We start from the raw sequence: 15,166 nt of genomic DNA on the forward strand, positions 1-15,166 counted from the left end.
TTAGTTGCCACAAACAAATTCACATATCAGAACGAACAATACTGCTAAATATTCCTTTTTGTTTTTTTGATTTTTTTTTTGAATTTTTTTTTTTGTTAAAACGCACCGGGGAAAAGAAAACAAAAAACTGGAAATTCATACATCTTTCAAAATTTGAAATTGAAGCAATATTTAGAACCATAGATGAAGAAACACTGTGGCATTGGTGTAATATACACAATGCACTTGTTTTTTTTTTTTTTTTTTATCTGTAATGTACATCAAATACTTTACAACAATGCATTAACAAAAGGCAAGAAACATCTTGCTGTACAGAGGAAACCCCAAATGCAACTTGAAGCCTAGATTCACAATGAATGAGGATATTAAACAAAGTGTGAGAAGCTGTTCCCCATAAAGTACGTACGCTGCTCAGTTACTTGTGCTTAACTCTTGACCCACATCCACTGTCATGTTCTCCCTCCTTCCTTCAGCCACATTCAATATACAGCATCGAACTTTAGACTCCACAGGCCAACAGTAAAGTTGCCCCACACTGTAAAATATATATATGTATATATATATTTCTTTCTAATGACTCCCAGGTTTAGCTTTCGTATCTTTTAGCCTTCTAGAAAAATCTCTTAAATTTTTTTCATACTGGTTATCTGGGCCTTCCTATGGAACAGGCTTTAATAAACTAAATTTGCAGGAAAAAAAATGTCTTGTGGTATGCATGCACATGCACAGTTCCTGGAGCTTTTGTATCTGCCCAAGTCTCAAACCCAGGAGTCGGGAGAGGCTGGATAGTGGCTTGTTTCATAGTTAAGTTCACTATAGGGACGAGCAGCTGAATAGAAGTCGACGTAGTTGCCAGTTGACTTTAGTCCCAGGTGCATGTTGTATTCGCTTGCAGGTGGACGATGATGCACTTGGTCCTCAAAGAAGGACTCATCATAGTTTCTTGTTGAATTCTGAAACGGCTGATATGGTTCATATTCTTTTCTGCTGGGCTCCTGTGGAACTGGCTGTGTTGAAACCTGGAAGATAGTAACACCCACAGCTTGTTAGGTACAGCTTATTGTGGGCAACAGGATGGAAGAAGGAGTAAATCTCATCGTGCTGGAAATCCAAGTTGTGCATTATCTTAACATCTGCTCAAGGTATTGCATAATAGTGAATTAATTCTACAGCTTTGCCTCGTCATTACATTTCTTTACATTTCTTTATTTAATATTATTATTATTAAATAAATTTATTATTTAATATTATTGCTGCTGAAGATGATGGTTTACTTCAAAAGTAGTTCAAGCAGCATAGCTTACAGTTACTTTCATAACTATAATCTCTGTATAACTTTCTGACTATTTTGCAGCTATATAATGCAAATATCAGTGGCCAAAACTCAGCCTTGAAGAATTTGAATGGAAGTGATACACACTCCAAAGATGCTAAACATTTTGCCTTTGCCACAAGTGAGACTGAGAGTGACACTGTATCCTTAAGAACCATTTATAGTCTTCAGGGCACTGACGTGAGAAAATTTCACGCTAAGTGCCCTGAAATGTGGTCTTCTGCTACTGTTAAGCAGAACCATCTTCCTACCACCTCCTTAACACGTCATGTTGGCAATCTGGTGTTGTTGCTACATTCCAGCAAGTTGTCTTGAAGCTGAAATATTTATGATATGCAGAAAAAAAATCTCAGGCGATCCCATAACCTAGGTTTGCCATAAAGTTTCTTTCAGACAGCCCTAGCAAGTCTCTGTTTTTATAGTTGGAACACTACCTTTCACTCTACGCCACCTCTGTTAAGTTTGGGCAGACTTTCTGACTGCAAAATGATATAGCCTTTCAGTCCTCACATGGTCGTCACTGGGAATATTGATGCTCAGACGTTGGTCTCAGAAGACTTTGCAGATCCTGCTGACTCTGCAAGAGTTAGTAATGCTCCTTCAAGAAGAGAGGAACAGTTGGACTGCTATGTCCCAAACTCTGTGATACTCCTTCAAAGCATGTCTGTATTGGACTGTGTGAGTAGAGTGCAAAAGTCTGTCCGTGTCCTTTAACGATCCTACGAGCGATCTTACAATGCTGGGTGCAATATTAGAACAGCACAAGGGAGCACAACTACTCTAGTTTCTATTTCTAGTACTGCTATCAAGGTGTATAGGACCTTAAGACCTTTGTTTCATTTCACATATTCAAACACAGGTGTTGAATTTTGGAGACAGGAGAAAAATTCTATACTAAGCAACCTATTTACATGCCAAAAAGTTAGAGACGGTTGATTTTTGAGTAGAAAATAGGGGACTGAAGTAGTATTTCTGGGTTCTTTTTAGCTAAAAACATTATTTCTGATATGTCAATCAATCTCATTGAGAAAGCAAGTGGGAAAAGGTGGAAAATTGCTTTTGGTTTTTGGTGATTTTTTTCTTTTGTTTGTTTTGTTTTTGCTCAAACTCTCACCCCAAAAATCAAATTAGTTGATTCATGACTGCAGTTAGAATGCACCTGCTGTTACAATACCTCAGACCCTTATTTTCTCTAAATATTGTGTTAATTAGAAGGGCTTCATCTCTTTAAATGCAATAAAAGCAGGAACACCTTCATGCCCTGAATTGGCTCACACAAAGAAGGAATATGGTGCACCACAGGAAATACTGGCTAATTAAAGAGCAAAACCAATAAAGAGAAATGGGGGCACAGAATATCAGAAGCTCTCTTCACCTTACGTTAGTGGATTAAAACCGAAATATCAGTCTTTTAAAGTGAAATTTCATGTAATCTATTAAAAATTTTCAGAGAAAAATATTTTTTCTCAATTTTACTAAATACGCATTTACCTGTCTGATACTACTAGTCATTTAAAGTGCTTTCCTTAAATGTTTTTTCATCTCATTTCTCTAGTTGAAAAATGCTGCAACTTTTGCATATTACATAGAGAAGCCATGAAAATATTAAGGAGTTGTGATAATTAAGTATGAAGTAGCATTACACCTAATGATGAATCAAAAGCCTATGAGTGCAGAAAAATGTCTATTTCCCAGGGCTTGAGGAAATACCATACTGGAAATACCAGCTATATGAAAGCCATACATGTCCATACTGCAACTTTTTCTGTGAGTGCATTAGCTTGGCATCCACACTGCCAATTACTTTTTTGTAATGCCCACCTTATCCAGACATACTTACTGCTTTCTGGTTTTAAGGGACAGGACGTTTTTAAGAGTTTCAAAGCTCTAGACCGAATGGCTTGGATGTATATACATGAGAAAGTGTCCTTGCCAATGAATTGCTACATTTTCTCTTGCCCATGCCCCAGTGCATACATTAAAAAACAACCAAGCAAAAAGCCTTGTTACAATCATGCTTCTGGAGTGACTAAATGGCAAATCTGAGGGCTTTTGCTACACCTAAGTGTAGCGTACACACCCCTGCAAAAGATACAGGGAGTTCTTTCTCCAGGACTGTTTAATACTTGCATTTCTGCTAGCGTGCCTTAGCACGTGAGCTGTGCGGTGTTAGCAGTGGTGTTGAATTTTATGATGGCTATACTCAAGATGTGACTGGACTTAACCAAATTCATTGGCACAGGGCATCACAAGATACCAGAGCCAGTAGAAGTGCCTATTAACACTAGCTTGGCTTTTGTAGTCTGTCTCACACATATCCAGAACTTTGAAGGCATTCAGGTCTCAAGCCCCTCTTGATTTCATTATGAGTTACAGGCTTAAACACCTTAGATAATTTTTGTGCATATGCTGTCACAACCTGTTGGGCATTTTTTGAAACTTGGGCTGAAATTATCCATTAGCATAACGAACGTAGCTTGCTTGAAGCCAGTGGCATTGCACAAGCAGATGACTCAGCTCCTCTCATCTTGGTTTATCAACCTTTGCGATATTTTTGTTAGTTTCCATACAAGATGTTACACTGGTCTTTTGCCATCTGGAACAGTAACATTTTCGTCTCCATACTTACCTGGTTGTGTTTGATATCTTCAGCAGGTGCACCATACGAATTCCTGTACAAAGTTGAGATTCCAGTGTTCTGAGCTGGAGAGAGAAAAAAAGGAAGGAAAAAGCAGGTTTACCAAACATACCTCTTTGACCTCAAAATGAATTCTTAAGGCTTCATTAAACACATTATACAGCACCTGTTTCCCATACACAAAAATCTTTAAAAGCATCTGCAGACTTCTATTTTCTCTTCCTCCCACCAGTCATAATCTTTGCTTTGGCGTACATGCATGTACATGGTATACACTTACTAACGGTAACAGGTGCTACGTCATGTTCATACCAATCTTGTGCACTTCACATATAAATCAACAAAATTGTTTCATATACAGCTAGCTTTCAGTAATATATTTCAGGTTATATATTGGATTTTATATCACACATACATTAAGCAGATAACAGTTAAAAATACTGAGATTAAGTAACATTTCATTCCTTTCACTTCAGTTGCAAGATGTTACACCAAATCCTGTGTTATTTATCCTACAGTGTTTTTGCTATATGGTGAAATTATTCATGGGAAAAGTGATTAAATGCAGCTGAAAAATGAGTTATGCAAAAAAGTAATATGTAGTTATACAGAAGAAGTCTGGCCAAGATAGTCTCAAATCCATGAACTGCTGTCACTTTCTTCTCAGATGTCCTACTACCGAAATGCACGGACAAAACTGAGCTATGAATATGAAAGCAGAAGTAATTCTAAAGACAATGATAACATCATACAGCTTTGCAAAAATTTATTTCCCACCCTGTCCCAAAAAAACACATAAAAAGCTAAGGATTTTTCCAGCAAAGCTGTCTTCACTCATCACTTTGATTTGGCTATCTAGCTGAAGCTTAGTTTGCTGGTAGAACTAGAAAGATTGTAGCTATTTCTCATATTTGAAAGAATATGAGGGTAGTATTTTGTGCGGCTGCTGCACACTGTTCTTGCTGGGCATGCATTATTAACTTTCCAGACATTATAACCAATGATTTGATGCTGTCATGAGGACTCTCATTATAAAAGCACGTGCCTGAAAGCAAAAATTGAGTAGTTGTGAATCACAGTCATCAGTGGAATTGAAACATGTTGCTCATGCAACTTCTCTCAGGTCCCTGTGCAATGGTATGAAACCTGGAGGCACCAAGAGTTGCTTTTAATACCTTCACGACTCAAAACCTTTGAGGGTGAGGACTGAGCACCAGAGCTGAAAGCTGGGTATGGGATCCATGCTAGTCACATCACTAAGAAGAACCACAGTTACTCGAGAAGTAACCACTCTTTCTTCCTTTAGCAACCTGCTAGCATGGACCCCAGCGTGTACAACCGCCTCTATCCTTCCCCCAGCCACTGCACCCTCTATGGAGAAAGGAATGACACGGTCTTGAGTCAAATTTGACTGTAATATGCCAATTCTGATCTTCACATCTGCTACAGGTTCCATGCTGAGGGTATAATTTTTGTCAGAGCATGGTGCACTGTTCCATGTTTCTGCTTTACAGATTTCAGATGGTGTTCTAAAAGATCTCCAGCATGTTTGTGAAACGGGATAAAGACAGGGCTTATATGGTGAGGTAATGAGCCCTAAGAGCTGGAAAAAGAGATTTTTCACCTGATAACCATTAACTAATAGGGATGAAAACCCCTTGTTTCTTGAAGAGCGGGATGCAGTTACTGAGACAGTGCATAGTCCTGTGTAGGAAATGGGGAAGAGCTTTGGAGGTCTCCAAGGAGTGCAGCAGGATCCTTTTTCTGAAGGTGGGAGGAATATGAACTCTAGTAACAGATGATGGTTGGTCTTTTCCAGTGGTAGGTACTCTTAATTCTGCCTGTGTGCCAGTAGGTGGTAACAAATGGAAACGAAGACTGTTTGAGTAGTTTGTCTTTGGCCATAGATGTCAGTACCGAAGAGCCTATCTGCAGAGGTTCTCTCTGCTCAGGCTGCATTTTGTCATCAAGCTTGAGTGATGTGTGAGACTTGACTGTTATTTCAGAGTTTTTTATATTCCAGCTGCATCCTCTGCTTTAGTGTTTCAAAATCTCCCTCCCGATGCCAGTCTTCGGTATTAGAGGAGTCCGCATCAGCATTGCTATTTATGGTGCATCTCATGAAGGCATGACTCTCAGTAGTACAACTGCCAGATCTTTCCTTGATACTACCTTTTTATGCTGTTCTTCTGAGTTTTTTGCTTGCCCTACAAAGTGCTAGAACAAGCTGGGTTATACAAATTCCCCTTTTCCAGATCTAAAGATACTCAGAGGTAGTGTTTCAGCTATCCGTTTGTGAAGTGCTACTTCTTGAAAAAAATTACAGTGATATTCAATGTGTTGGACTCTCATAAGCAGGGGAAGAAATTCTTGTAACCATTTTGTTTTCATGTATATAAATTGCAAGATAAGCAGGGTTGAAGTTTCATGCATGCAAATTTTTAGTCGGGCACGACTGAACATATTCAGTCCAGACAGGACAATACTGTTCATGGTTGGTTGATGTCAAGAATAAAAGATTGGTATAAGGTGCATCTGAAGGTTTTATGAAGAATCTGATGAAAAATAGCAAACTGGACACATGCTAATTTATACATTGTTCCTTCGGGCAATCAGAGAGACTTTAAGGAGGGTCATGACCTTTCCATCTTTTTACAGGTATATGAAAAGGCACATGGTACATATGTGCCACTAATAGCCATGACCATTATGAAAACAGAAATAGTCCAGAGCTGGTGCATAGCCGACCAATGCACTACTGTGACATTTGCACTGATGTGCTCAGAATTGTCACGTGCCAGATTGAAGACTTACAGTCTCCCGGATCACATAGTCTGCGATGGAAAAATGGATAGTTTCAGCTTACGAAAATAGCTGCAAGGTCTGCATTGCTGATTTCACTGCAGTGATGTGGATACAAATTCACAACTTTAAAATGCAAAAAAAAAAGTAGTATTCTTCTCTTAATGTAATAAAAAGGAGTACAATGACACATCAAATGCTTGGAAATGAATGCCAAGAGTTCAAGAACAAGAAACCTTGGCTTAGTCTAGCTGGGAGGCTGAGATAATTCTGTCTCTGGAGGAAATGTAAGTCAAGCAATGTAGCTGCTAGCAATGCATGCAGCCCCACTCCAGTACCTGCTTCTGAACACGCAGGCAGCATCCCTGGGAACTCCATTCCCGCTCTGCCATGCTTCAGCGAGCAGTTGACTCTTGCTGTCCAAAAGCAGAGGGCAAATATAAAAGAAAGAAGGGAGAGAATAAGCTAGATGAACGGACAGATATTGTGTGGTTAGTATCTGACTTTTAACATTGTATATGTACCATCATAGTAAAATTATCAAATGGAAAGAGAAGTTAATGAAATAATTTTCTTTTTTAAAACATGTCAAGAGAAGGGAAAAGGTACAAGGAGCAAGAGATGGAGATTTTCCAGCAGCCACACTTCCTTACAGAGATGTGAGAATTGTAGCTGCAGATGAAATGATTTGAGGAGTGATTGAGTGTGTGTGTATGTGTGTATTTTATGCAGTATGTAAACATCAGTACCTGATAGTACTGAAGAGGTACTTTTTACTAGGCAAAATTGTAAAGGTTCTAAAATGAGTACTATGATCAGCCTGCAGTACTTTGCGGTTGTATTGCAAAAAGAACATTATAGAAAAATACCTTCCTTTTTCCCCCTGTTCAGTTTTCAAGGTGATATTGGTTTAAAAAAAAATCTTACAGTTCCCCACAGCAGTCTTCTGCAAAGCTGACAACAGCTTTGAAAATTATGTCACTCAGTGGTTTATGTGATAAAGATATCACTGACTGAAGCTGTCCCCGTATATCCCAGTCACTTGATTCATGGTTTAACATTCAGCTTTCAGTTCTTAGAAGTACTTTGAACACATTTACAGACACTTTGAAATAACAAGGTGCTAGCCTTTTGCCCTCACAAACAGAGACTGATATTAAGAAAGGAAAGCTCAGCTGGACAGATAGTCATCCTCATCTGGTATTGCATAACCTCTTGTTCTGCTATAAGCAGCAGGACCCTATTTTCTAAAATTTAGTTCAAGACAGTAAAGGAAAATGCTTCTGTGCCTCACAACTCTCGGCTAACAGAGATCATTAACTGTCACTGCCACTGCCACCTTCCTGCACGGTGAAAGATGAGGTAAGGGCATGAGAAAAGATTACAGTGTATTATGGTTTCTTAAAGTAATAATAAGTTCAAGTAGCCCGAGCATCTGTAGCTTCTATAACAGATGATGGTGGTTGTTTGTGTTCTGAATGTGCAGGGACTTTCAAGTAAGTTTAAATGACAAAAGTATAGATGATTGATTCTTGACAACCAAAAGAAAATAAAATTAATCAGAAGGTGTTTCTGCTGGTGGAAGTGAAGATACAGGGTGCACACTGTGATGTAGGTATTAGTTCAGTGAGGGAACTAACAAAGTAAAGAAATTTTAGAGTAGGAGTCCCATGATAGTGTACAGTAACCTTATCTTCCCTCTTCTGAAGGAAAACACCATGGCATAAATAATGTTACCACATGCACTTACAGTTCCTGTTTTTTTAAAAGGAATATAATAGTTTTTGTCTTAAAATAAACTTTAGGTGATAAAATTTTATTATTGGTTATTATTTTCTACAGAGTAGAGAAGATGGATAGTAAATATACATGGCATCATAAACCTGTGAAGGGCAATGAGAACTTTGATAGTGTTCCTCTATTTTTTAGCTGTCCTTGTGAAATCAATATAAGTTATCATCTTCAGCCAAACTGTTTACTTCATAGGTTCTCCATTTTTCCCAGAGGTTTCCTGACAACTCCCCACAATGGCAAGAAGCCAACATTTCTACTTCGAAAATCCATCAGAAAACCTTCATTTCAGTCCCAGCCAAGAGGTCATAAAATTTCTGAACTATAAACTGAGAAGAGCTTTGGAGAAGAACATGGAGACAGTTGCGGATAAATTGGGGCTACAGCTGTGGCTCCACATTCTGTGTAAATCCGTAAGTCAAAGAAAGCTTTGTGTAATACATCAGCTTGGCACAGAATACAAGAGCAGCTCAAAGTATGTATATGCCAGGTGAAACCTGAAAAAACATTTATCTAAGTAAGTCCCGTAGGCTCTGTGGATGTATTAGCTGCAATGCATTGTCTGATGCACAAAATGAAATACAGGCAATGCAATGAACTTGCTACATGAACTTATGTTAGACCATCCAAGTAAAGTCAAAATGTCTCACAATTAAAATCACAAATGCTGATTTTATATTGTTCTTTAATTAAATATTTATTTTATGAGCTACAAATATGTTACACAAATTTCACGTTGACTGTTGACAAGTGAGACTCCTTCTAACTGTCATTTTCTTTTGTTCTTAAAATGGTGCTTAATTTGAGCTCAGACCAAATAAGCAGAGATTTGGTGACCTGAAAGAGAGAGAAAGTGATTTGTTAATTTCATATTCATTTGTACAATGGTCACGTAAGATTGCAAAATATTATTAAACTTTTCAATTTGATTTTGGTTTTGATTTTTCTCACTGAGCTCAGTAGCTGGAAAAATAGTCGATAGCTGAGCATGATGCTGTGTGTCGAGTTTCCTTACTAAAAGCCCACCCAAAAGATCAATAAGAACAGACAAAATACAAGCAGATATTAAAGGAAAACATGATGCAAAAATTAAAGTGGAGCAAAGGTTTCTGGGGAAGTACAAACCTCACGATCTGAAAATTGTATTGAAAGAGAAAGGAAACAAGGGAAACAGGAATGGGAGAAGAAAAACACTATACAGCAAAAGGCAAAATGAAAAGGGATGGGGGAAAAAAAGCCCAATTTTTTTTAAAGTGTGGAGAGAGACAAGACTATCTGCAAGGAAACACAGATTCTCCACACGGAAACCCTTTTTTTTAGAACATTCTGATATAATCTGGTAGTCTACATTTGCAGATACAGCTAGAACAAAATACTAATGTTTCTGCCTTTTCGGCCTGCTGCTCTTACTCCTGAGATTCCCTCTTCATGGATCCTTGACAAAGTGGTGAAAAAAACGCAGTCCTATCCTTCACAATCACACAAGTAAGAACCACTGAAGTGTTTCAGAGAACCACCTTGTGCAGTGACTATGACACACTCAAAATATTGCAGATACATAAAATGCAGTACCTTGACTGAATCCGCTGCAACCTCATGTAGTGCGCTGCAGATGCCGTTCAGGACACTCCTCATTTCTGTGGTTTCCAAATGCTCTTGACTGTCATTCCTCTTCTTCAGATTTTCACGTTCATGCTAATTAATGTTCCGTATTGCATTTTCACACAAATTCAAAGGCTGGCCTTTAGGTTTTGATTACACAATAGTGTATAACACAGTAGATGTAGTATGAGTATCATCATATCCTAAATATGGTCTTGAAAGCTAGTACGGATGGCTTGATGCTGAGTCAGCATGCTACTGGTGTCCCCAGTGAGCTGAGGAACACAAAGACAGCTCATTCTGGCATCCGCCAAGCAAGACCTCTACAGAGGGCATGGGAAAAGGTAGCAGGCATTCAGAAAGTGCAGAGTGACTCCTCACTGTGATTTTTTGCTTGCCCTGAGGTAGCATTTGGAGGAGAGGACACCATGACGCTTGGCACTGTATAAATGTACGAAAATGTTCAACAGAGGTTATATAAGCCTGTGCAATGGTGATGGAGACCAACACGTTCTTTGCAAGAGAATTAACAGAGGTGCAGTACTAGGCAAAGTGCTCAAAGTTTTATAATCACTGAAATGCTAACACGTTAATGAGCTCGCTAGGGGGGAGAAGCCTTCAGTGAAACCTGCAATAGATGCCGTAATATAACACAGAAAAAATTGTTCCATTTACATCAGCCCAGCTGAGAAAGTAACAGGGACAGACTTTACAAACTGCTACCAAATTTCCTAGGAATGACTGACATGGAAAATAAGCCAACTGGTCCCGGAAACCCATTCCCTGAAAAAGACAGATGTTAGGGATCACCGCACGTGCTCAACCATTGTCATGCTTCAGAAACAATGCTAGTTAATACAAGGTGGATTTACTCACTTTCTTCTGAAACAAAACCAAACTGAAAATCAAAAAGAAATGTAGAATTGCTTTTAGAGCCTTTCCTCTGCGAAGAAACATGGTCTTCACAAATCATTTTCACACAGCATTGTATTCATTAAGATAAAATATTTCTTCAATTGTATTTCTCAAGGTGGCTAAAACTTTGGGATCAACCAAAGCAGGCTGACTCTTTCCTGTAGTAAGTAAACCCATCCAAGCCTATAAAATCAGTGGTCTATCACAGCTGATTTTTATATATGCTATGCAAGGACAATCTCACCTGTCATGGTGTCTTTCCTAGAAGTGTGTTCTCCCTTATTTCCATGGTAAGTGGCGTTTGTTCCAGTTGATTCATAGTCTGTTTTTCTTTCTTTTAGGCTGATCATTTCCCGAGGTGAGGCTGGGGCACTTGCTAGATCATAAAAATGGATTTATTTTTTCTTGCCACATATGACTGAATGTAGTATTTAACTCTAAAGTAAACATTTTAGTAAAGTTTATATTGTTAGCATACTAACATTAAGCTGTTTGAAGGAACACTACCCCATTATGGAAAAAAAGAAAAGGTGCTATTATTTCAAACACAGGACAAATGTATTCATGGGACAATCAACTCCAAACATCATTTTCTCTCTGGACGTTTTACTTTTTTCACTTACACCCAACATCTAAGATGATCATTAAGAAAAAAAGGACAAGAATAATGATTTTTTTCCTTCCCCTTAAGCTTTTTAATTTCTTTATCTTGTCAAAACTTTCTGGTATAGGCACTTCCATTTTTTTTCTCAAAATAGTTAATTTAGTTCTATTGAAAAGACCATTAACTTTTAACTCTGTGGAAAAACCCTTATAAAATGTTTTCCTCCCTTCTCTGTTGAAAATAAACAAACCCATTAAATGATTCTAATGGAGACCGGAAGAAATGAAAGGTGTTTTTCATAGAAAACATATAGCAAAGAATGCCTCACACTTAAAGGTAACTAACTCAAATAATTTATCTGCCTTTAAATATCTATGTATGAACAACTGCCATTAAAACAACAACTGCTACGTTAAAGTATTGTTAAAACTAATCCCTTCATCACCGACACTTGTGGTATGGCTAAAAGGAGAAAAGTACGAGGTGACTAGGAGGAGAACTGGGTTTGTACTCGATTCTCATGTGCTGGAAAATGTGAAGGTGATCACTGGCACTGATCATGGAAGATTTAGAGCTTGCGATGCTTAGGAAGAGGAGAAAAGCAGAGAAAAAAATAATGGCTTTCAAGTAAACTGACTTCAATATATTTAGGTGTTGGTAGATACAATGCACCTTCCCTGTTGTGGAGGGCAGGGGAAGGTGAGTGGCAGAGCACCCCAGAGCCTTGTGAAGGCACAGTGGTACAAAAATAACTGAAGTGCTGATGCTTACTTCCACTCCCTCCCCTGTCTCCACCCAGATATTTGATATGTCAAAAGAACCTCAAAAGCAATAACAATGTCCTTGCTTAAGGAAAAAAAAAAATTAAAAAATGTAAGACAGGCTCATTCGTGAAGCTTGATCATGAGTTATGTCTTTCAGCATGTCTAACTATGTTACATTTTTTAGTTAAGGAGTAGGGAAGCACTTGTACTTAATTAAGGAGTAGCGAAGCACAAGTGATGTTGAATTCTGCTTAGATTGGTTCTGCTGGCCCTGGCCTCTGAATTTACAGAGCAAATGTGGGACAGATGTTTTTTCTTATGAAGCCATTAGAACTGGGGATTGCTTCTAAATTGCTTGTCAATAGGGATGTAATTCTAAAACTGATAATCCAGCCGATATAAAGAAACATGACATTAAATTACCAAATCAGCTAATGTCAACTTGAGTCCAATAGGGAACAAAACAGAAGGCAAACCCTGAAAAAGTTGCTAACACGGGGATGCATTTTGTTTCACATACATACTCTGGTAATGCTTTTAAGCATCCTGGTGCTTTGAACAAAATTGACCGATAAAGACAAAGCCATCTCTCTCTGTTCCCTGTGGGAATTCTCTCTCTCTTCCCATGGGAGAACAACTGCTTTCTGGCAAGTGTTAAAATCCAGAAGTGCCCTCTTTCAGAGTTTTTACTGGAAGCAGATGTAAAATTATTGGCTGACATTAGACTGAAAAGTGATATTAAGGCTTTCTGCTCTTATTCTTAAAAGACAGAGAAAAGAAGACAGAGCTCTCTACGCTAGTTAAAGCATCTTATCACCAAGTCCTAGGGATGGATGGGGCATTGTGAGTTCATTTACTTCAACTCTTTACCCCAAGGTAAGATCCAGTATACCAAAATAATTCTTGACAGATTTTCATCTAAAACTAAAGATGTCTAATGACAGAGACCACATAACTGCTCCAAGCAGTCTGTTCCAGTGCTTTGTTTCCCTACTGTTCCCTGATGTCTAGCCTGACTCCTTGCTGCTCATTATTTCCATTTGTCTGCTATGAAAGCAGAGAAAAGTTCATGCCTTTCCTCTTCACAGCTGGCTGTTATGTGCTTGAATACTTGATGCGTACCTCTGCCCACTGCCCCCATCTTGTGTCTCTCTTATTCAAGTTAAACAATTACAGTCCATTCAGTGGGCCCTCATATCCTGATTTCTCCAACTCCCAATTCATGTTTGCAACTGACAAAAATCCCTAAATAATTTCTGAAGAACTTTTGTCTAGCCAGATATTCTCCTTCTCATTTTTTTGTAAAGGACTGGATCTTTTTTCCATTTGGACAGTATCTCCAATTTCTCAGGATCATGCTCAATTCCAACGGTGCCCTTCAAGGTACCTGAATTTCTCCCAGGTTTATGTCACTTGCAAAGGTAGTAGGCATTCTTTGTATATTAGCTGGGTCATTCATGAAACCACTGAAGAGTACTGGACCCAAGGCAAACCTCCAAGCAAAGCATTCTTCCATTTTGGCAATAAGCAATACCTATTCTTTGCGAATGGTTTTTAGTCAGTTTTGTATTTACCACACGTGACATTTTCTGGGCTGTTTGTTTGTTAGCTTGCCCTAGCTTGCCTATAAAAATCTTGTGTGATAGAGTCTTACTGATTACAGTAGATTTCATTTATTGACTATTCTTTCCACAAAGTGTTTTAAGTATGTTGTAGCAGGAATTCAGGCGGATTTTGTAAGAACAAATAGTATCGAACCAATGTTTGGATTCGATATGGATAGTACCAGACAGACAGTAACTTATACTACTATGTAGAAATAGATACTCCTGGAGTTAAGCAGTATCTTATGTTCCTACTATCTTTGAGGTGCGCAGATTGTGATTATCTGTTCCAGCAATTTTCTAGAATGAAGTTGAGCTGATTGGTCTGTAAGTACATGCGCTCCTTTTCCTTCAGAAACAGCCACTATATTTGTCCTTTTCCAGTCTTATGATAACTGATGATGGCAGTAAGATTTAATCCAAAATTTCTTTAAGTATGTTCTTTGAGCAATAGAGTAACAGAAGTGAGGAGACAGTTCTGGCAAGAGACAGAACTAAGATCTCAGGGCCAGACATTTCAAGTGCCTTGCATTTACAGTCAAAATGAGTTTCTGGAGAAGAAAAAAAGGAACAGGAGCCCTTTATGGACTTGTGTAATGACAGATTTTGAAAACTGAATAGCAGCTCTCACTGTACTTCTGGCTACATTTTCAAATCTCCTCAGTGGTTATTCTGCAGGACTAAGATGCAGCTTCTAGATAATTAACAAAACAATTTTCTTACAAACAAAACTATGGCACAATGCTGATGGCAATAATCAGTTTGGTCAATTTTAACCCTAAATTCTTGGTATACCTATGAATGACAGCATTTGATTGAACAACTAGTAAAAAGCACATTGAAAGGCTGACTGTTTTACTCTGGTTATCTTATATGATTTTCACTGGGAATGGCTGATCTAACCAAGGTATGTTCTATTTTAGAATAAGCTGAGGGGAAAATGCCCAGATTTCTGAATAGAAAAATTAATTAACGCTGTGGCATAAGTTGAGATACTTAGATTAATTCATTGTATACAGAATTAATGGTAGCTGGTGTAAATATGCCATCAATGTTACATGAAGACCTGTAGTCAACCTTTTGTGAAACTTATATATGCATCTGTATGCGCAC

The 15,166-nt window shown here is 38.2% G+C and overlaps 1 protein-coding gene across 1 annotated transcript in view; it reads right to left on the reverse strand.

The window, feature by feature from the left end:
* Positions 1–758: 758 nt before the first annotated feature.
* The window catches only part of CTNND2 (catenin delta 2), a gene marked incomplete at both ends in the record, with an annotated part of 558,729 nt that continues 544,321 nt past the window's right edge, over positions 759–15,166 (reverse strand). The window contains 3 exons of the mRNA XM_082315082.1: positions 759–1,019; positions 3,963–4,036; positions 11,326–11,457. Coding sequence (XP_082171208.1) covers positions 759–1,019; positions 3,963–4,036; positions 11,326–11,457 — 467 coding nt within the window. The remainder of the gene's footprint in view (positions 1,020–3,962; positions 4,037–11,325; positions 11,458–15,166) is intronic.

This window comes from Platalea leucorodia, assembly GCF_965183815.1.
Source record: "Platalea leucorodia genome assembly, chromosome: 1".
Taxonomy (NCBI): domain Eukaryota; kingdom Metazoa; phylum Chordata; class Aves; order Pelecaniformes; family Threskiornithidae; genus Platalea; species Platalea leucorodia.